The 21,821-nt window shown below is 37.0% G+C and overlaps 1 protein-coding gene and 1 pseudogene across 2 annotated transcripts; both read left to right on the top strand.

The window, feature by feature from the left end:
* The first annotated feature begins 1,376 nt into the window (after positions 1-1,376).
* Positions 1,377-4,455, top strand: LOC144447132 (uncharacterized). The gene is made up of 5 exons (XM_078137038.1): positions 1,377-1,432; positions 2,380-2,613; positions 2,887-2,928; positions 3,404-3,568; positions 4,319-4,455. The coding sequence occupies exons 1-5, from the start codon at positions 1,417-1,419 to the stop codon at positions 4,453-4,455; spliced, it is 594 nt and encodes a 197-aa protein (XP_077993164.1). The 5' UTR covers positions 1,377-1,416.
* Positions 4,456-7,764: 3,309 nt separating this feature from the next.
* LOC144447284 (NFX1-type zinc finger-containing protein 1 pseudogene) lies at positions 7,765-17,269 on the top strand (annotated as a pseudogene). Its single transcript, XR_013482008.1, has 3 exons — positions 7,765-7,862; positions 10,403-16,353; positions 16,733-17,269. The product of XR_013482008.1 is annotated as an NFX1-type zinc finger-containing protein 1 pseudogene (transcript).
* The last annotated feature ends 4,552 nt before the right edge of the window (positions 17,270-21,821 follow it).

Raw genomic sequence — 21,821 nt, forward strand, 5'->3', positions numbered from 1 at the left:
CATCCGAGACTGTTGACGTCAGGTTTTGTTTTGTTTTTTACCCCCCTCAAATTTTTTAAGTTTTCTATTAAAACTGATACTTTATGTGATTGTGAAATAATCTCACTTTATTGTCAAACCCGTGCCTACTCAACTCTGCGACAATCTGACATTGAAATGGGTGAATAATTGAATTGGCATATTTAGCGATGACTACCACTAGAGGGCGGTTGTATAGCTAGCTGACCAGTGGGATTTTCACAAATCCTGGTACACATCCACAAGATGGTCGTGCAAAATATTTCTTTTTACTCAAAAACTTCCTTAAATATATCAAAGAAATTGAGAGAAAAACACAAAATCTGACTTCAACAATCTATTCTCATCCGTATGAAGGTTTCATACCCCCTATCTTTTTAGAGGAATGTAACATACCCCTCATCTTACTGGTGCTTGCTAACAGACCCCTTATCTCGGTAACTGAAATACTAAGTATTTTTTTCTTTTGAGTGGCAATGTTGAATTTTATTATCCACAATGCTATAACAAATTTTATTACTTTGAGAGCTTTTATATTTTACAAATGCCACCTTTTTTCGAGGTAAATATTACATGTTTTTGGCATTTCAGTTTCACTTTTACAATTGTGTTGTTAAAATTTTTCAGAAATCTCGATATCTTGCCGATGTGTTTTTCTTTCAATGGTAGTTCTGTACTTTTTGACTCAATGTTCCATTTTATACTTGACAACACAAGCAGAATTATAAAGACTCGTTAAATAATGCAAAAACAATGCGGCTAGAGTTATTATTTCTTTCATTTATCTTGGATGGAAGAAAGCTAGATCCAGTCAAACAATACCGCGTGTTCAATATTTTACCAACCGCAGCAAACGGTACAACCTTGCACGAGATAGGCTGACAAGCATGCACTCTCGTGAGCAACTCCGCTCTTGTGCATTATGGAACATTATTGTACTTTTAACTTTGTTGTTCCTCATCCATAGTCTCGGTTACCCAGACTCTCGCCGCTGGGGGCAGAGTCTCGCCGCTGGGACTGTGCAGTAACCATTCGAAAAATCAACTTTGCGTCTGATGTCACCAGATGTTTGGTATTAGATTGTAGGGGCGTGCCTTTATTTTTTGGGTGTGTGAAGTGCTAACGCTCGTGCATATCAGATACCGTCGTCGCGGTAGGAATTGGAATACGATATCTCACACGTGTTGTTTTGACCTGCCACACCAGGACACTGACCCGGGGACTACACATCATGTCTAGTACTTCCATGATTTTCCAATTTGATACATCATTTTGTGCGTTAGCGGTAAGACCCCTGGGAATCTATACATGTTATAAAAGGGATACGTGTCATTTAGTAAATATTAATTCAAGAAAATGTGGTCATCTCTGTACATCAGACAACTTTGTTTTACAAACATGGTTTTGGATGCCGGTGAGTTAAAATTATAATGTTTTCAGTTTGATAGAACTACACGTAATTGTAAATTTATGTTTTCAAGATTTTCTTAAAGAAAAGAGTAAAAGTGATATGCATACTCAAATGTTAGCTTTTGTTAATACTAGTATAGATATATATAGCTACTACCTGCAATGATGAGACAGGGAAGCCGCCATGCCCATGTCAGAACACTCTCGGGCTAATCTGTAGTTGAAAAACCATAATTTACAAATACATGTATAATGATTTGCTTGTCTGATAAAAACTAAACGCCGCAGTGTTTGTTGACAAGTACTCTTTTTTATTTGGAGGGGACGTGCGTGTTTTCATATATATACAGCGTAGATGTTGATTTAATGAACTCATTATAGTATTAAAAGGACGGTGAGCGTTTGCCTTTCTCGCGCCCTCCCCGTAAAAAAATACGGGTCTCTCCCTTGTAGTTAGGCATATGTATGTGTGTTGACCGTGGGCATTTTATCAAAGTAAACAAGAAAAATATGGACGAATATTATGATTATCATACGATAGAAGTTTAATGACTTGTTATTTTACCCTTAAGTTGCTAGATTACATTCTGTAATAGCGACATCGAGCGATATCATGTAGTATGTGTGCCATGCCGATGAACTCAAATGACCTCACATCTCAGCACAGCGCACGTGCATTCTACACCAGACACGTCACGTGTAGTTATCGCCCTCGTCTGTAGTCCGTCATTTTTACTCGCATTTTAAAAATAACTTGTTGAAAGCTGCCAGCGAGAAAGTGAATCTTCTTTCACGACAGTTAACGAGAAATAAATAATTACAAATTTAATTTTATGAAATTACTAAGCAGATATTAAATACTGTAACAGTTTATCGAGCATTTCCATATCAAATCATACCAGGCCATATCAAATAAGCTTACAAACAGATAATTTTATTTCTCTTCCATAGGAAAAGTATTTACATTATATGTATTGTTTTCAAAAATGGTTGGTGTTGACGCTCTAGCCATAACGAAATGTACACTAACATGTCTACAAGATCCAAGTAAATTTTGTCGAGACCACGATGAATCAATTTCTCCAAGATATCGCTGTGACGACTGTAGTACTATATGTCCGTCTCCTGATGAAAGTAAACCAGATGAAATTATTGTATCTCAGGAATGTATATCGAAGTGCTCGGGTGAGTATATTTATGATGAATTTGTACTACACATGTTTAGTGAGTTGAAGCTGTTCTAAAAATCTTGACATCCAATACGGCAGAACATCCAAAACCACATTGATGTTTGTACCATAGTTTTATAGAAAATAATTTAATCAGAATCCAGAGCGAGAAGTAAGAATAATAGTTGATTGCCTTTACTGTGGATTTTTACATGTCCCATAAAGTGTTTATTCTACGATTACTTTTATATTTAATGTTCTATGTATGGTTATCTTGTGTTCTTTGTAGATTACATTCGGAATGACCAACATCAATCATCAATGCATTACGGTATGTATCAATTCCGTCTATTTCGTAATAATTTTGAGCTTGTATGAAATAAGTTTTTGAAAAAATTGTAAATGCATGCGCAAGGAATGTGTGGTTAATCATACATTAGTTACTGTCGATATAATAGGTTTGGTCTGAATGTATGACACACCCTCTAACCTTTCAACTTGTAATATTGAACTTAAAGGAGAGAGAGAGAGAGAGAGAGAGAGAGAGAGAGAGAGAGAGAGAGAGAGAGAGAGAGAGAGAGAGAGAGAGAGAGAGAGAGAGGAGAGAGAGAGAGAGGGAGAGAGAGAGAGAGAGGCATTGTAATGAGGTACAATTCTGTTCGTTTTAGTCCATGATCTAATCTAATCTAATCTAATCTATTCCATTCTCTATGAGTGAGACTTTGAAATTACAATCATATTGTCTTTTTATTAGCTATACTAATTATTTGTCAATTTATATCCTATATTTGTTTTGTACCATGCAGGGTTTTTAGGTAATACGATGTCGTTGGATGTTGTTATTACGATGCTAGTCGTACTGGGTGTATTATTGAGTGTAACGAGTGCAATCATCATACTAGCACAATGTATGAAAAGAAGGCAGCAAAGCCAAAAGAAGAAGAAGAAGAAGGAAAAGCCTGTAACTAATGGTAAGCATGGCAATTATAGTTGACTGCCCATTTCTTGTTAGTGTTCACTGATTCTATATCTGTTTAATAAAACCACGCAGAAAATTCACATTCTAAACTTTTATAAGATCGCAATATTTTGCTACATTTTGTCTAATTGAAATAAACCGTTTAAACACATCATAACTAGACACAGACATGCTGGTGCCAATGTTTTGTTTGGCGTCTGTATTAAGTAGTGATGTCCGCATGGCATGGTGATACGTTTAGTTCATTTCACTGAAAGAAACTGTATTCATTCAATCTTGCTATCCTGTTATTATACCATGTACAGTTTCTTATTGATTTCTGCATGACTGTATAAAAGGGAACCAGTGAACACTAACATGAAACGAGCTGTATAATTGTACCGTTTTAAAGAAAACATGATTTGCAATCTGCTTCACTTCATCTACTTTAAGATCAACATGATCGGCCAAAATTTCAATATTACCATTCTGTATGTGTTTTAAACAAAATAATACATATAAGTTGTCTTAACGTTGGAAACGACAATTATATCATGCGAAGGGAGCAAAGGCAAATAAACGCTTCCTACGTCATATATCGTCAGTTTTGATTGTTGTATTGCGTAGCTATCAAATTAAAATTTCCAGCCCCCCCCCCCCCATATGCATGACAATGGATTTTTATTGATTTAAATTCCGATATGGTACTTTATTTATCTTGATATATTTTCTTACTAAATTTTAATTTTTTTTCATGATGTAGGTATAAATGGACATGTAAAAAAAGCAAATGAACCGCCAACGCCTCACCAGACAGCCAAAGCAGTGGATACTGCAGTTACGCATAGCCAAGAGTCTAACAGTACTTCTACTTGTGTTGTAGCTGAGGAAGAATGTTAACAAACAAATATTCTGCCTTCAAAATATAGTGAGAATGTAGCTAGTGTATGTTTACTATTGTGATTTGCGGCAGTGTTTGAACTTTAGATATAGCCCAGCCCAGAGACTAGTTTGTTTACATCAAATACAAAATGTGGTTAACCCGTACCCGTATATATGTAGAAATCGATGTACAGGACATAACACTGGTATGTTTTACTTTACAGCAAAAACAATATTGCAAGATAAGCTTAGTACACGAAGCAGGAACCTTCGCCCAATCTGAAAAGTGATAAAGCATTGCATTGCTATTATTTTACAGTGCAGTAGAAACAGGATGATTTTAACGGCTTTATTTTTTTGTTACTTTTGTACCAAAAAGCAGCTTGATTACTATCTAGCTTTCGCCCTGTTAATAGAACAGCAGCATTAGGCTCATTAGGTCATATACATCACATAAATGCAATCACGTATTGTGAGAAATTTTCTGTACAAATTCTTACCATTCTTGACTTAACTTTTATTTACTCGCCTCTCAGGGCAGAAAAACTATTTTTATTAGGGGTTTGTAGTGTTGGAATATGAAGGGTAATCGGTCCCTTCAATATAAACCTGGATTTACCCATTTTCACAATGGTTTGCCTGCCCTACGAGGCTATTAGAAGTAATAGAGAGTGAGAGGGTGTACACACTTTTATGAAATGTGATTGATGAATTTTCAAGAATTTGTTTATCATGGCAGAGGAACCACTTTTAGTGAGGGATAAAATGAGGTGGGTAAGCTGTGCTGGGGATCATCTCAGTATAGATCTTGGTTCTCCCATTTTCACATTGGGGAATTATGAAACATTTCTGTAGCAATAGTTTTGGCTTTTGAGTTCTATTTTATCATGGCAGTGTAGCTGGACACGTGACGATAACAGGCTAGGGAAGTTAAAAGTTCCCCTCGATATGGATCTGGATTTACCCTTTTTCACAATCGTTTTGCCTGCCACATCAGACAACTGTTTAAATTATTATTCAAGATATTTTTCTAGAATTGGAATTTAGTGAAATTGTAGCTTTGCTTACCAAATCACTCGGACTAAAAATAGTCATTCGTAAGCATGACAGAATAAGTTTTCAGTGATGCCGTGTTATATATATGTCGCCCTCTAGTGTCCGTAATCATAGCTTTTAAATTACAATATTTTCATCGGTCAGTTTCTCCTCGCCTGATTTCAATGAATTACCATGGCGATTACATTTTCCTGAAAAGAGTACACTTGAACTTTATTTAGCAATTATATATTGCACTAAATTAATTAATGGTGCAAATAAAGAGATGTTAAATTTGTGATTCATGGTATACCGTGAATTCTCGTGAATGAATGAAAATAGTCCGTATTTAGTTATTCTACAAAATAGAAATATTCAAAATTTATGTAAATGCCATTTTAAGGGGGTCTAGTTTTTGTTTTACAAATACATATAATACGGATTATTTCTTTATACTCTTGTTATTCCTTTTATTTGAATATGTGTGATGTTTAGCATGTGAGGTACGTCGTGGCGGGCGCCCTCAGGCATTGACCCTTTTTTAGTAGCAAGGATAACTGGGCTGAGTGACACAACGTAGCTTTAATACAGTCTATATGATGCGATGAGAAGTCAAGGACAACAGCATCTGTAAACATTTAAAACATGTTATCATTTACTACGGTTCATCAGCAAATAAACAGTTTTGTTTAATTTGTGTATTGGAGACTTTCAGAATGATGTACAATAAGCAATAATTTTACAGCAGCTGTAAAAGAATACATCTAAAATTATCAATTAATCTTTATATATTGGGTTCAAATATGTTCAAGAAAAGTTTAATAACATCATGACAGTAAAAGGTTGGTGCATCTGATTGTTGGTTGAATGAGTACCTCCCATTCATCTGGGGATGAGGGAGTCCTAGGGGTCTCCTAGCAGATCTGGAGTTTTTTTCGCTCCATTAAGGCAATTTGTAAGTTATTCATTAGTCTAGCATTCTAAACTGGTACAGTAAATTACGCTTTAAAAACTTTATTACTTTATGAAATTTTGTAAAACGTAATTTAATGTACCAGTTTAGAATTCTAGACCAGTTATTCATAGCCTTTCAGGTAACAACTTTCCAAATTTTAAAACGTAATTTACTGTACCAGTTTAGAATTCTAGACCAGTTATTCATAGCCTTTCAGGTAACAACTTCCTAAATTTTAAAACGTAATTTACTGTACCAGTTTAGAATTCTAGACCAGTTATTCATAGCCTTTCAGGTAACAATCGCAACTTTCCAAATTTTAAAACGTAATTTACTGTACCAGTTTAGAATTCTAGACCAGTTATTCATAGCCTTTCAGGTAACAACTTCCCAAATTCAATGCGTTCACCATTCACGTGTTAAAATATTAACGATTCACCCTTCACGCGTAAATAAGGTATAAACCACCCTGTACACTGTACATTGGAACTCCGGTGTGTGCTGTGTGAATTACTAGTATATTCTTGTCGAATTATGGAAAGTCCCGTTTGTACATCCACCATAAAAATCCCCGATGAATGTGAAAACATCACTCCTGCACACAAAAATGATAGCATTCAGTCATCGACGCCATTTCAATACAGAAGGAAATACCCAATATTGTAAAAATAACCCTGTAGTTTCAATCTAACCAGTTTCTATAAGGCATTCTCGAGCAATAATGATGGCGCCAACGTTCAGGTTAACCGTATGTGCAGTTAATTTAATAAGTTTGTGAAAACAACAGAATTACAACCGTAGGTATATATACGAGATCGAACGATAGGCAATTGCCATAGTGACTCACCATACTGTACTCTACGAAACCTCAACCCTGTTTATGAATATATAAGCCATCGTGTCATTGTTCTTTACATAATTGGGGTGGGGGTGGGGGTGGGGGTGGGGTGGGGTGGGGTATGTTACTATAACACCAACTTTATAAAAACCACTAATAGAATGCAATAATTATATAATATACTATGATACAATGAGAACTTGAGGTGAATTTACGTTTTGTAGCTTCAACACATAGTGAAGTAGGATAGACATTTCCAGGTTGTAAATTAACTATTTACGTAGCCATGGATAGGCTAGTGTGTTTCTCTACATAGGTGTAACCTTTACACCCAAAATGTATAAATATCGATGAAGCAAGTCCACTTTGTGTATCGTCGATAAGCGATGACTGTACGGAATTTTACTGACATCATTTTCGGGGAATTCCCTCAACAATCACGTGACTTCACTACTCTCGACCTGATTGGCTCAGAGAAACGAAAGCCAGATCTAGTGACATTAAAGGTAAGCAGCAGATATGGACAAGGTAGTCAGATAGTCGGCAAGTGAACTATACAGACGTCATTATGCTTCACGGTCTGCTACACACAAAAAGGTAAGTATTAATTTTAAATTGATCTATAGGATAACCACGGTATTTTGCACTTAATTGCTTCGGTCAACGACGAAGGCAAGAGCTCAGTAACGTCTAGCAGTATGCATGGATATACAACAGCGTTGACACTCTCATAGCAGCTGTATATGCAGTGTGTTCATTTAGCTTAGGAAACATTGGTGTTACGTGTAAATTACAAGTATACTGGTGATATGTCGTTTCGAAGGGTTGAATTCGCCGAAAGCTTGTTTATGTCTAAATTTATCGGTATACCGATAATACCGCGGTATAAATCGTAGCCAGATATGTATCCTTATTCCAAGAATAAAATGTACAGTCATTGGACAAACGCGTTTAAAATAGTACGTATTTACATTTTGCACGGCCTATACAACTCAGTATGAACGTTACCTTCCATAATGAGGAGATTGCCAGTTCCATTGAAATACACGTAATGTATCGACTGTTTATTATATTACCATATCAACAACAATGGACGTGACAGTTACGACAAATGGGGAAGTGTCCTCGGCACTGAGACTTGGCCATTACGTGCTTGGCGATGAAATAATGCAGACATACAGACGGGAGATTTCGTTGTATTTGTATGTCATTTCTATAAATACAATTGAAAGAGGCGTTGACATATACGTCGGAATATTTCAACTGACTGCAAACTATTTCAGTAGTTGGCACTATTAAGGGGCAACAGCTATCTCGTTGGAAATCATTTAAAAGCGAGAGCCATAACTACGAGTGTGTACTATTTTGGTATTTCAAAATATTCGAGTAATATATGGCGCTATTCGTTGGAACGTTTTTCGGATTGAGGAACGAGTGCTATATGTATGGAAAGGGCTCGGTACTGGGCACTTAGAGAGACGTCAGCAAGCATACAATTATTTAGTACATAAATTCCGTACCCTCCACCAACGGGTCAATGGTACATACAAGTAATTATGAATAAATCGGTTATTCAAAGCTATAGCCAATTGGACTTCGGACAACAGTCTGCAAGATACCGGAGTGGTTCAAACACTACTGTAACAGCAGCAGTAAGTGAAGTGAAAGGGGAAGGGGGGGGGGGGGTCGAATGTCACTTCGTCTATTCATACAAAATTATTGTATGGAATGGGGTGGTTACACGATGTGTTTCGTAGAATAGAACAAAGAATATGTCAGCAGATGACGTAGTCTATATAACCTTTAACCCCAGTCTACCAGTATCGGAGTACCTTTCAAGTGATTGCTTTTTACTGATTGTTCTTTGCGGGCCTGGAATAGTGGTAAAACCACGGGGCTATTTGATCATATGCATATGTGCCGCCCTTGGGGGGGGGGGGGGTTCTAACCCATTAATCTAAAATGAGGTTTGTTTCTATCAAGCTGAATAGTCTAAAGTGGAGTCCATTCTACATTATCTTTAATTTCGTTTGGTCTAAAATTTGGTTCATTGTTTTTACCAAATAGTAACTGTGCCACCATAATTGCCACAAACTGTTGCTTCCTGAGGGAAAATACAAGCGTGAAAACTCATTTTGTGATCCACGATTTTTGGAACTACTGCAGAATTTGGGGTCTAAAATTTGATTTTCTAAAAACTCTTCAAAACGGGTCTAAAATGGGATTTGAGGTTTGCAGTACCATATTTGGCCACTGGTACGCGACCACGTGCCCACGGTACGGGAGTAAAACTCGTGCAATGCAGTCCTTTGACATATTATCGACAATTTATTCCACTCTGAAACTTGTCACGGTTACAGGTGCCTGTGGTCTAAGCACTAAGGTTGTTATACATGCCTCTTTGAAACATTTTATCTTTTTATTTTATCTTTTTTTACGATATTTTGAACAAAACATTTCATGCCAAGAGTCCAAGGCATAATATTACTAGTCATATTAACGTTTCGTTTCTATTGTTCACATGCTGGTCATAGTTCATCCGTACTTTGAAAATTAGATTAGGACTATATCAACACCAAACTTTGTACATGTACTGTTGACGGGTCAAGCTGAGATACCACACTGACATTACAGGGCATTTACCATGAGCTTTCAGTGGTGATTAGACAACACACGAAGTTCAGTGAAACAGGTTACAAGGTTCCATGCTAAGATAAACATTATTAAAGATAACATATATTAGCCTCTCATTTCATTGTGCCATCTTTGTGGTCAATGTGAAGTTAGATATTTGAATGTCTAAACAGTTACAATCTACCAAGTCATGTGGCCATTGTAAAACATGCAGTAGTAATATGCATACTCTCGCTGTGTATATATGGGTGACAAATTGCAATAACAAACATTTTACATATTTAATTTTATTTTTGCAATTTATTGAGTTACAAACTAGGACTTGGTATGTATTGTTTGACATTCATTTTTCAAGTAGGAAAACACAGTAAAGTTGTTAGATGAATAAAAAAATACAAAATAAATACCAGTTAGTCTTCCATATGGCCATTTTAACTAAATACTGAGCAGACACTTTGGAAGCAATGATTGTGTGGTACCCTTATTGTGTTTATCTCTTACAGGTAATACAATGGCTGAGCTGCCCAACGACTTTGGCAAACTAAGAATTTCATCTTCAAGCCGTACAGGTGGATGGCGAATTAGGGCATCTGCAAATAGCTCTTCTGATGGACGACCACTTACAAATGTTAATGCTCAACGGTCATATGCTAACAGAAGGTACAGTGCAGGTAGAGGCCAAGACCAGAATAGACATGGAGAAGACCAGCAGGGGTGGGAGGGATCAGGAGGATGGCATGGACCCAGAAATGAAGGACGTCATAGGTATGAAGAGACAAGACAAGGAGGAGGAATAGAAGACAGACAAAGACCATTTCATGAACGCTCCAGAGAAGACAGAGGAAGGGGAGGTAGGAGACCTTGGGAAGCTCGAAGTGGAAGAGGAAGAGGAGCAGTTAGCAGAGATCATCGCAGTTTTGATGGTGAAAGAACTAGCTTTGACAGAACTTACCTGTCCCCCATTATACTAAGACAACTGATGCAAAAAGAGCCAGCTGAAATCGTGATGTATCTGACCGTACCAAAACATGGGTTATCAAACACCATCAATACTCATTCTTTGGGCAACCATATCATGCAACTACTTACACGGGTCCTGGCCAGAGCATGCGAGTCTCCCATGTCACAATCATTGGTCATCCTATTAAATATCATGAAAGATTCCAGATTTCTCTCACAACATCTTAGCGCCTACATTAATAAAATGCCAGAAGAGAAATCAGGAAGAGCACAAGAAGAATTCCCAGAATTTATCAGAAATGCTATCCGTTTTCTGCAGGAAATGTTCAAGCGTCTGCCAAGTAGTTATGATTCTCTCCTGCAGCCCCTTGCATCACTCCAAGTCACTGTACAGATATTACAAATGCTGAATATCGTCAAAGTATCTGATATATCAGGGCTTGATGAACTCACCACTCTACGGGACGAAATGATGCAGAGAGCGAGAACGGGAACCAATATAAGAGGTGATCCGATCAGACAAGATAGGGATATTTCTGATGATGATGATCACAGTGATGATGACACCAATGCTCTTCTACCACCAAATGATTTCAGGAACATAAGCATTTATCCAGAGAATGAAGATGTTCTGACGAAAGAGCAACCTTTCATCAGACCTAACATTGTCCGAGGCAAATACCAAGATTTGGAACACTACTTGGACGTACAGTTTCGTTTATACAGAGAGGACTTCATAGCCCCTTTACGAGAAGGAATAGACGAATACATCACTCAATTGAGAAACAGGAACGTGCGCCATCGACGTTTACAGGATATCCGTATATACTCAAATGTTGAGATTGTGGGACCTGTTTGTACCAATCAAGGCCTGTTTCACACACTCCAGTTTGATATATCAAGATTGAAACGGGTAAACTGGGAGTTCTCCAAACGTCTCATATTCGGTGCATTCCTATGCCTATCTAATGATGATTTCAAAAGTCTGTACTTTGCTACAGTCGGAAATCGTAAAGCAAAGAATTTACAGGCAGGTTTGATTGATGTGAAGTTTGTTGGAGGAACAAATACAGTGTCACGACTGATCAAAAGATCACAAACCAGGCCATTTACAATGGTTGAAACATCAGCTTATTTTGAATCTTATCATCACGTATTAAAAGGGCTACAACAAATCCGTGAAGATGACCTCCCATTTCAGCAGTATTTGCTTCACTGTGAAAATCATGTGCAACCACCTAGATACATGCAAAGACGTTTGTATGGAGGGGCTACTACCTTTGACCTCACACCAATAATGAAGTCACTTAGCTCTGCGATGTCAATCGAGTGGGATAGTTCTGACAGTGAAGATGATTTCCCCATGATAAACTCTGTTCACTCAGGAGCAGAATTAAGAAAAGCCAGAAAAGTCGAACTGCTGCAGATTGAAAACTGGCCCAGTGCAGATGCTCTGGGTTTAGATGAGTCGCAACTGGAGGCAGTGAAAACGGCACTTACCAAAGAAATATCCGTAATTCAAGGCCCTCCAGGTACAGGCAAAACATACATTGGACTGAAAATTGCCCACGCCTTGCTACACAACAGAAGTGTGTGGAATAAGTCAGGCAACCAACCGCTCCTGGTTGTCTGCTACACCAACCATGCTCTCGACCAATTTCTAGAAGGTATACTAGAGTTTCAGAAAAAGGGAATAGTACGGGCAGGAACAAGAAGTAGCAGTGAGAAACTTAAGAAATGTATGCTCAACGAGATCAAACACACTAAGCGTGAAGACCGTGTGGTTCCAACAGCAATCTATCAGAGTGGGCGTGCTGCTAAAGGGAAAATGAGAGACATGGAAAAAGAAATATCAGGCTATAGGGAACTGATGGAAAGTGCAAGAAGTCGACTGTTGAGAGTTGAAAGTTTTAATGAATTTATGTTGTCAAAACACAGAGTGAGTCTAGAACAGTATCGTTTCATCGTAAAAGGTTCGAAGTATACTGTGTTGCACTACTGGCTTGGTGTGATTGGTGATGGGAATGGGGTATTCCCTGGATACCAGGTTTTTGGCGATGATAGTGATTCTGATGAAAATGAAGAAACTGACCAGGAGAATGGAAATGAAACAGGGAATGGTCAAAGTATGAATACAGTTGGAATAGAAGTCAATACCCAAGGCCAAGTTGGTGCAACGGTTGATACGGAGGCTGATGTGTTGGAAAGAGAAAGGTTTGGAGATAGAGACGTAGAAGTTTTCTCATCAAGAGGCTTGAACAACAACAAAAACACAAACAATGCAACTCAAGATAATCAAAGGCTGAAAAGCAGACAAAAAGTTCCTGGCCGTGATGGGGAATGGCAGGTCGTTGAAAACAAGAAGAGAGTAAAACGGAAAATAGATGCAGGTTTAAGAGGAAGAAGGTCTATGAATGAAACCGAGGCAAGAAATGTATATGACATTTGGCAACTTTCGTTTGAAGACCGATGGCGTCTGTATCGACATTGGTTAAACAAATACAACAAATACTTCCAAGACATGATAACATTATTGGAGAAAAAGTATGAAACCGAAGCAGAACACTTAGAAGAGATAAACTTTGAAGAAGATCTTAACATCTTAAAAGATGCCACTGTCATTGGCATGACAACCACAGGAGCAGCAAGATATAGATCGATACTTCAGAGAGTGAAGCCAAGAATAATAATAGTGGAAGAAGCAGCCGAAGTGTTAGAAGCACATGTCATCACAACCCTTACGTCCAGCTGTGAACAACTGATTCTCATCGGTGATCACAAACAACTCAGGCCAAGCCCTACAGTGTATAAATTGGCCAAGGATTACAACCTTGACTATTCCTTGTTTGAAAGAATGGTGAAGAACGGAATGCACTGGGATTGTTTGGAGTTGCAGCATCGCATGAGACCAGAGATAGCTATCCTTATGGACCACATCTATGATGGCTTGAGGAATCACGAATCAGTACTAGATTATCCAAACATCAAAGGAGTAGCAAGTAATATTTACTTCATCGACCACCAGTATCCAGAAATTGAAAATGAAGAACTTCTCAGTCATGCAAATGACCATGAAGCTATGTATGTAACAGCGTTATGCCGGTACTTTCTACTGCAAGGCTATGATGCATCAACGATCACTGTACTGACAACCTATAAAGGACAACTCTTCAAACTGAAAGCCATGATGAAAAACAAACACATTTTCAGTGGAGTTCGTGTAACAGCTGTTGATAACTTCCAAGGTGAGGAGAATGACATAATCATACTCTCTCTGGTCAGAAGTAATGATAGTGGTAAAATTGGGTTCCTTGCTACAGAAAACAGAATATGTGTTGCCTTATCCAGAGCCAAAGTAGGGTTTTACTGCATTGGTAACATCACAATGTTAGCCAAACACAGCACTCTATGGACCAAAATCAAAGATGACATGGAGGAGAGAGGTTGGATTGGAAAAGCTCTCTCATTGAAATGTCAAAATCATCCACAAACTAAGATAGATGCAATAACAGATGAAGACTTCAGGGCAGCTCCTGAAGGTGGATGTACACGACCATGTGCAACGCGTCTGCAGTGTGGCCATGTGTGTGTTTTGCCCTGTCACCCAGGTGATCCTGAACACCTGAAATACAAATGCAGAAAGCCATGTGTGAAGACAGTTTGTAAGTTCAAGCATAAATGTTCAAAACCCTGCTTCGAAGACTGTGGACCATGTATGACAAAAATCAAAAAAGAGATCCCTAAATGTGGCCATACCCAAGATGTTCCTTGCAGTCAAAAGCCAGAAGAGTTTGTTTGTCTCGAAGCCTGCAAGAAGAAGCTAACTTGTGGGCACCAATGCAGGAATATTTGCGGTGTTTTGTGTATGACACAGAGCTGCTGTAGAGAGATAGTAACAAGAACATGGCCATGTGGACATGACGTTAAAACCAAGTGCGGCAACACTCCTGAAAACTATCCGTGTCCGATTGCATGTGAACCAATCCTGGAATGTAGTCACAAATGTGCAGGTTCTTGTGGGGAATGTAAACGTGGAAGATTACATGTTCAATGTCGAAACAATTGTGGTCGAACTTTAGTGTGTGGTCATGCATGTCAGTTCAACTGTACATCTTACTGTCCTCCCTGCAGGAGGCCATGTGAAAATCGTTGCATCCATGGAAGATGTGTCCATCAATGTGGGTTTCCATGTCAACCATGCGCAGAACCATGTGAGTGGAGATGTAGACATCACAGATGTACCAGGCGTTGTGGTCAAACATGCAATCGGCCCCCCTGTAACATTCCATGCACACAATATCTTAAGTGTGGACATCCCTGTATTGGTCTGTGTGGTGAGCCATGCCCTAGTAAATGCCGTGTATGTGATGTAGAAGAAGTGACAGAGATCTTCTTTGGCGATGAAGATGAAACAAATGCGAGATTTGTGCAACTAGAGGATTGTGGGCATGTCTTTGAGATTAACGGACTTGACAAATGGATGAATCTACAACAGGAAGAAACCTCTCAAGTCATACAGATGAAAAAGTGCCCGAAATGTAATGTTGTAATCAGGAAAAATCTAAGGTATGGTAACATCATCAAGCAACTGCTTGCAGATATTTCAGAAGTTAAGCAACGAATCGTCGGAGACAAGAGCCTGGTCGAAGGAAAAGCAAACACTCTGAGAGAGAAAGTGGCCAATTCTGAAGATCTGGAACACCTTGATGAGTCAGCTAAACAACAGTTATCAGATATTCTTGTACAACCAGCATACGTGACATCAGAAAATATCCATGCTGTCGAAAATCTACTCAGTATCTTGGAGACTCTTTTTGAATTGAAGACTTCATTCTCTAGTGGAATTAAGGACGTGTTTTCGTCATCAGCAAGAATGGACATGAGAAGTCGTCTAGATACACTGACTTTAAAACAGAATCTCACTGATTTCATATCGTGGTTAATTACTTGGAAATATCAGATAACTGACCAGGCATTACAAGATGCTGAAGTTGAACTTTCCCGCCTTGACCTGATGGTAAATATCTATATCCTGGAAGCTGGATTGAGAAAGTATAAAATCGACATTGACCAGAAAAGGAAAGGTGCTTTACAGCGTCTTCGCAAAGCTGTGGAAAGTGGAATATTGATGTCATCATCCAAGGTTGATGCATGGAAAGAATATGTTAAGAAAGTTCACTCCAGTTACGATGTCTTGAATCCTCTAAGTCCACAGATGAAGGCACAAATTCATAAAGCAATGGGATTATCAAAGGGCCACTGGTACAAATGTCCTAATGGACATTTTTATGTTATCGGAGATTGTGGTGGCGCCACACACACATCAAAATGCCCCGATTGTGGTAATACAGTAGGAGGTACTAGTCATGAGTTGGCTGCAGGTAATCAACATGCACCTGAAATGGATGGTTCCCAATATCCTGCTTATTCCGATGCAGCTAACATGGATCCAAGGAATTTTGACCTGGAAAATCTCTGGTAATATGCAATGAATGTAAGTACCTTTGTATAATATTGCTTCCTAGCCTTTAAACATGCTTCATATTGTCTCCAATCAATCAATCAATCAATCTATCAATCAATTATAACTATTGTCTACAACATGTATATAATACAGAACAGATGGGTGCAATATTATATCTTGGAGATCCCGCAATGAAAATATATATAACCATTTCTATTTCATCTGTGAATGAAAGCAACTGTCAAACAATATAATCAGCTCAGCATTGCAAAATTACACTCATAACACTCAACTGGACTGACATACAGCTTTTAATAAGTTAACAGTATATGTTATATATGTAAAAATCATCCATTGTCATAGTAATACTAACTATTCTTAATGTGTCAATTTTTCTCAACTATTCCAGGTGTCACAATATTGTGCCTTATTAACGAAGATTTGAGTAAGGTGGAGCCGGACAGACGTTGTTATGTGACAAGAGACCGATGAACTCTAGTATCTTTGATTGTTTCAAAGATGAAGCAACAACAGTTTAACAATACAGTGGTGTCTTCTTTAAAGTGGCCATATACGGATGACAAATGGGTGTACATTTTGGATTTTTAATTCATAAAACAACTCTATGTTGTTATACCTTTAAAAAAAAACAATGTGAAACAACATATATTGAATCCTTGTTTGTAAATCTAAAAATTGCAAAACATTAAAAATGTTTTTGTTATTGACACTGTATGTACAATAACACACTTTTTACACACTTTTGAGCCTTCTGTCATTTATTGAGTTACAAACAAGGAGTTTATAGATGCTGTTTCACAGTTTTGTCGAGTAGGAAAACATAGTAGACTTGTCTTAAAAATTAATAATCCAAAATAAATACCCGTTTGTCATCCATATGGCCACTTTAGTAGTATTGTTCAAAAGAAGTTGCACAAGCTGTGTTTATGGGGGGGGGGCACTGGGGAGGGTGTTTTAATGGATTTTAAAGGGTATCTGTAGTTTTCTACTTACTGAAGCACACTTATCCATCATTTGCTATTTGCAGATTTCAAACCTTGTATTCAGGCATGACACATAAATAATTTTTGTGAGGACGTTTAGTATATGTGTAGTGTCAATGAAACCAATGCTGTCAACAGACAGTGTGCTAAATGGCACAAAATGATTTTAAATGATGCTATCGAAGGCATATATAGACCGCATCACTACACCGGAGGTTTTTCTATAGCATTTTCATTGAAAATAAAAAGAGAAGTAAAACTCAGTTTGTGCAACTTGAGGACAATTATACGAATGGATTATTAGATTTACAACAGTGTCAATATTTTTAGCCAGTATACAGTACTGAGATTTTTTGAAGTAGACATTTTCCAAATTTCAACAGTGATAACATGTACTCAATGCCTTTAAGTATATTTGTCATTTACAAATGCTGGATTGCAATATGTCTACACTATATAAGTAGTAGAAGTAAATCTGCTTACACACACACATACATACATACATACATACATACATACATACATACATACACACATACACACATACATACATACATACATACATACATACATACACACATACACACATGCATACATACATACATACATACATACATACATACATACATACATACATATATGCACACATACATACATACATAGAAACTGAATTGCTTGATTACGACGGTGCGAAATTATAATTTTGGTTCTTTTGAAGACACACATTTATTTTAGGGTTCAAAAGAATGGTGACAGAAATAACAAACATATAATAAACAAATATTAATATTACACAATAAGGAAGATTATTAGGCTTGATATGATAAAGTGGAACTTGCTTTTTTGTCAACTATTTTTTGCAAAAATGAAGTTGAAAATGAAATGTCTGATATAAATCTTTATCTTTTAAGACAATTCTATCTTTTCCTACTTGAAAAACCAATGTGAAACAGCACATCAATCAATTCCGTGTTTGTAACTCAATAAATTACATAAAGCTATAAAAGTGTGTAAAAGATTTCTATCGTACGTACAATAAATAAATATTTTAAACATTTTTGTAATGTTTTTGCAATTTTTTTGAGTTACAAATAAGGATTTAGTAATAATGTGTTATGTCACATAATTTTTTTTAAAGTATAAAAACATGGTAGAGTTGTTTTATGAATTAAAAATCCATATGGCCACTTTAGTGTAAAACATTTACAATTTGTATCTAATGTGATGAATGAAATTTATTGTGTAATAACCTGCTATGTCAATCTAGGATTGATATATACTATGACGTAATGACGGTTTTTTATGATGACGTCATATCTAGCAAATGTAATGAGTTGAAAAAGCAGATATTTGTTCATTCACCTTTTGATAGATAACATGTATGACTTACACATTCAGAATATTAGAAATTAATTTACATTGACAGGGATTTGGACTTTGGTGAATTCCATTATGTTACTTTATTAATGAATAAATGAATGAATCAATGAATGAATGAATCAATCAATCAATCAATCAATGAACGAAATTTATTTCACCAGATAACAAAAATAAGCTACATTTTCAAAGAAACATATGATACAAATATACAAAAATACTGCCAATGGCGTTGTAGCACAACTGTAGTTTTTAAATATGTTTATCCATATGCTAGTCCATGCTAACAATAGGTGTTCATTTGCTGAATAACTATCCAGTTGCCTATCCAACCATGTTGCTATCTTTACGATAAATGCTATCATTTGGCTGTTGCTATGGGCGTGGTCATGTTGTTAGATATATTTGCATACATTTGTGTATGTTTTTGTTCACCTTTGTATGAATTCCTGATATTGTCTTTGAAATATACGTGATCATTTGGCTGTTGCTATGGGCGTGGTCTTGTTGCTAGGCAAATTTACAAACATTTTTTTGAATGTTTATTCAATTGTCTATTAAACCCTGTTGTTATCTTTGTGAAATACACCACCGTTTGGCTGTTGCTATGGGCGTGGTCATGGTTACTACGGTATTTGCATACATTTTTTGAATGTTTATTCATTTGTCTTTCTATTCCTGTTATCTTTGCAATATTAATGATTATTTGGCTGTTGCTATGGGCGTGGTCTTGTTGCTATGCAAATTTACATACATTTTTTGGATGTTTATTCAATTGTCTATTAAACCCTGTTGTTATCTTTGTGAAATACACCACCGTTTGGCTGTTGCTATGGGCGTGGTCATGGTCGCTAGGGTATTTGCATACATTTTTAAAATGTTTACTCACTTGCCTACCAGATGATGTTATTTGACCAAAATATACTGCCATTTGGTTGTTGCTAAAGGGCGTGGTCATGGTCGCTAGGGCCAATTTTGTCAAAATATTTTGAAGAAAATCTGCAGAATAACAGTTTCAGAAACATCTCGCCAAGTTTCAGACTAATTTGACCAAGTACTTTTTGAGATATACGTTTTTGACCAAAAGTGAACATTCTTACACCTAATTTGCATATTACTCATGGAATCATTGTATGCTTAATATATCTTCGTCCATACATCCCTAGATGCATTCCCATTAAATTTCAGCCCAATCTGCTCAGTAGTTTTGGAATTATAGATTTTTAACCAAAAAGACACATTTTTAGCCCTAATTTGCATATCACTGATGGAATCATCATGTCATGAACAAATCTTACTTTGCACCCCCTTAAGAATCTTTCCACCAAATTTCGCACCAATCTACCCAGTAGTTTCTGAGTTTAAGTTTTTTGACCAAAAATCACATTTTTTGACCCAAATCACACACCCGTGATGCGATCATTTTGATTTGAACAATTTCCCAACTAGACACCAAAGGTAATGGACCCACCAAATATCATGGCAATCGGTTCAGCAGTTTTTGACTTTAAGTTGTTTACACACACACACACACACACACACACACACACACACACACACACACACACACAGAGCTGGGCGATCCCTATAGCACTACTGAACCTCAGTTCAGTTGTGCTAAAAATAATAAAGAACATGTCCAACTGGGTTTATTTTTCTGCCCTTATACAACTGTACTGACTACAGCTATCCACTGGAATATGATTTTGGGTGATAAAATTACACCTAAGTAATTTACTCATCTTTGAAATCTTGTATTAAAAGAGGACCTGCTGTTCTTGACACCTGTTCAGGCATTTGGGGAATTCCCTGCAAGGGTTTATGGGAAATTTCTGGTAATGATATCGATGTCACATACAGTGAATTTCATAATACCGGACAGCTTTTTCTGTTTGTTACAACCATGTAGAAACCAACAAGAAACTGCATATGCCACACTTCAATAGCAAGACAGCATTTTTTGCTACATTTTGTCTAAAAATGAAGTAAACCATTTCAATGTATTGCAACTCGATGCAGACATTCGGGTGCCAATGTTTTTCTTTGATAAGTATCAAACACTTGATGAAGGGTATGTAAAATGTCCTTTGCAGTGTTCGTTTGATGTATGTATAGTGGCATGTATATTACATGTTATTTATAGTCAAAATGAAGAAACTGTAGTCAGTCTTGCTGTCTTAAAGTTTAATATGTCTATTTTTATTGGTTTCTGTGTGGTTGTTTCAAACAAAAAGCTGCACAGTATAGTGCAATTCACTGTATGTCATCTCTTTGCTTTGAAATTCTTTACAACATTGCAGAGTTGAGAAAGAAAGTTCATACCCAAATCATGTTTAAGTTGTTGGCAATTATCAATTCATGAAAAACACAGTGTGAAAGAACATGACCAAGTGTGTGTATGTATCTGAATACATTCCAAAAGCTTATAAAATTGGTAATAAGTTTGTTATTACTTCCATATTGGAAGTGGTGTTCAAACTAACTGGGTAAACACAGGTAATAACTACCGGGGGTACTTCAAATCCAGTCTATGCAAGTGACATGTCACTTCTCTATATATTCATGGATGGTTACGTTTCAAAGTCAAACTTCTGGGAAAGCAAAGTGCTATGTATATGTACAATATGAAGTGCTGCATGGTGCCATCTCTATGGCTGCTATGGATAGCAGTGATTATCGGGGTGGTTGATGCATATGACAGGTGTGTATGACATGGCTATAGAAATACAAGTTGTATTAGGGCGGCCTTACTTGACTCTATGTTTCTCATGATCCGACTGACCCTATCTTGCTATCTATCAGCAGGATTAATAAAACATCCCTGATTGTCAGATGGCAACCTTACAAGTATGTATCTGAGCGAAAAGTTTTGTTTATTCCTGAAATTTGGGAAATGTAATGAAGCAAATGGTTCACAGTTTCATTTATCATTTCTAAATCATTCTGACAATTAAAGTATGATTATAAATTGCAAGTATCACCAATAGCCGACTGTTGATTTATTTCAACAATTCTGCTTGGCGTGCAGACAATGTTATTCACAAGAATGTTCCAGTCATATACACAGTGTGCATGGGTGAAACAGCACTCATATGCATTTGTTTTGTCTGGTATAGT

This window comes from Glandiceps talaboti, chromosome 16 (genome assembly GCF_964340395.1).
Source record: "Glandiceps talaboti chromosome 16, keGlaTala1.1, whole genome shotgun sequence".
In the NCBI taxonomy this organism is placed as follows: Eukaryota; Metazoa; Hemichordata; class Enteropneusta; family Spengelidae; genus Glandiceps; species Glandiceps talaboti.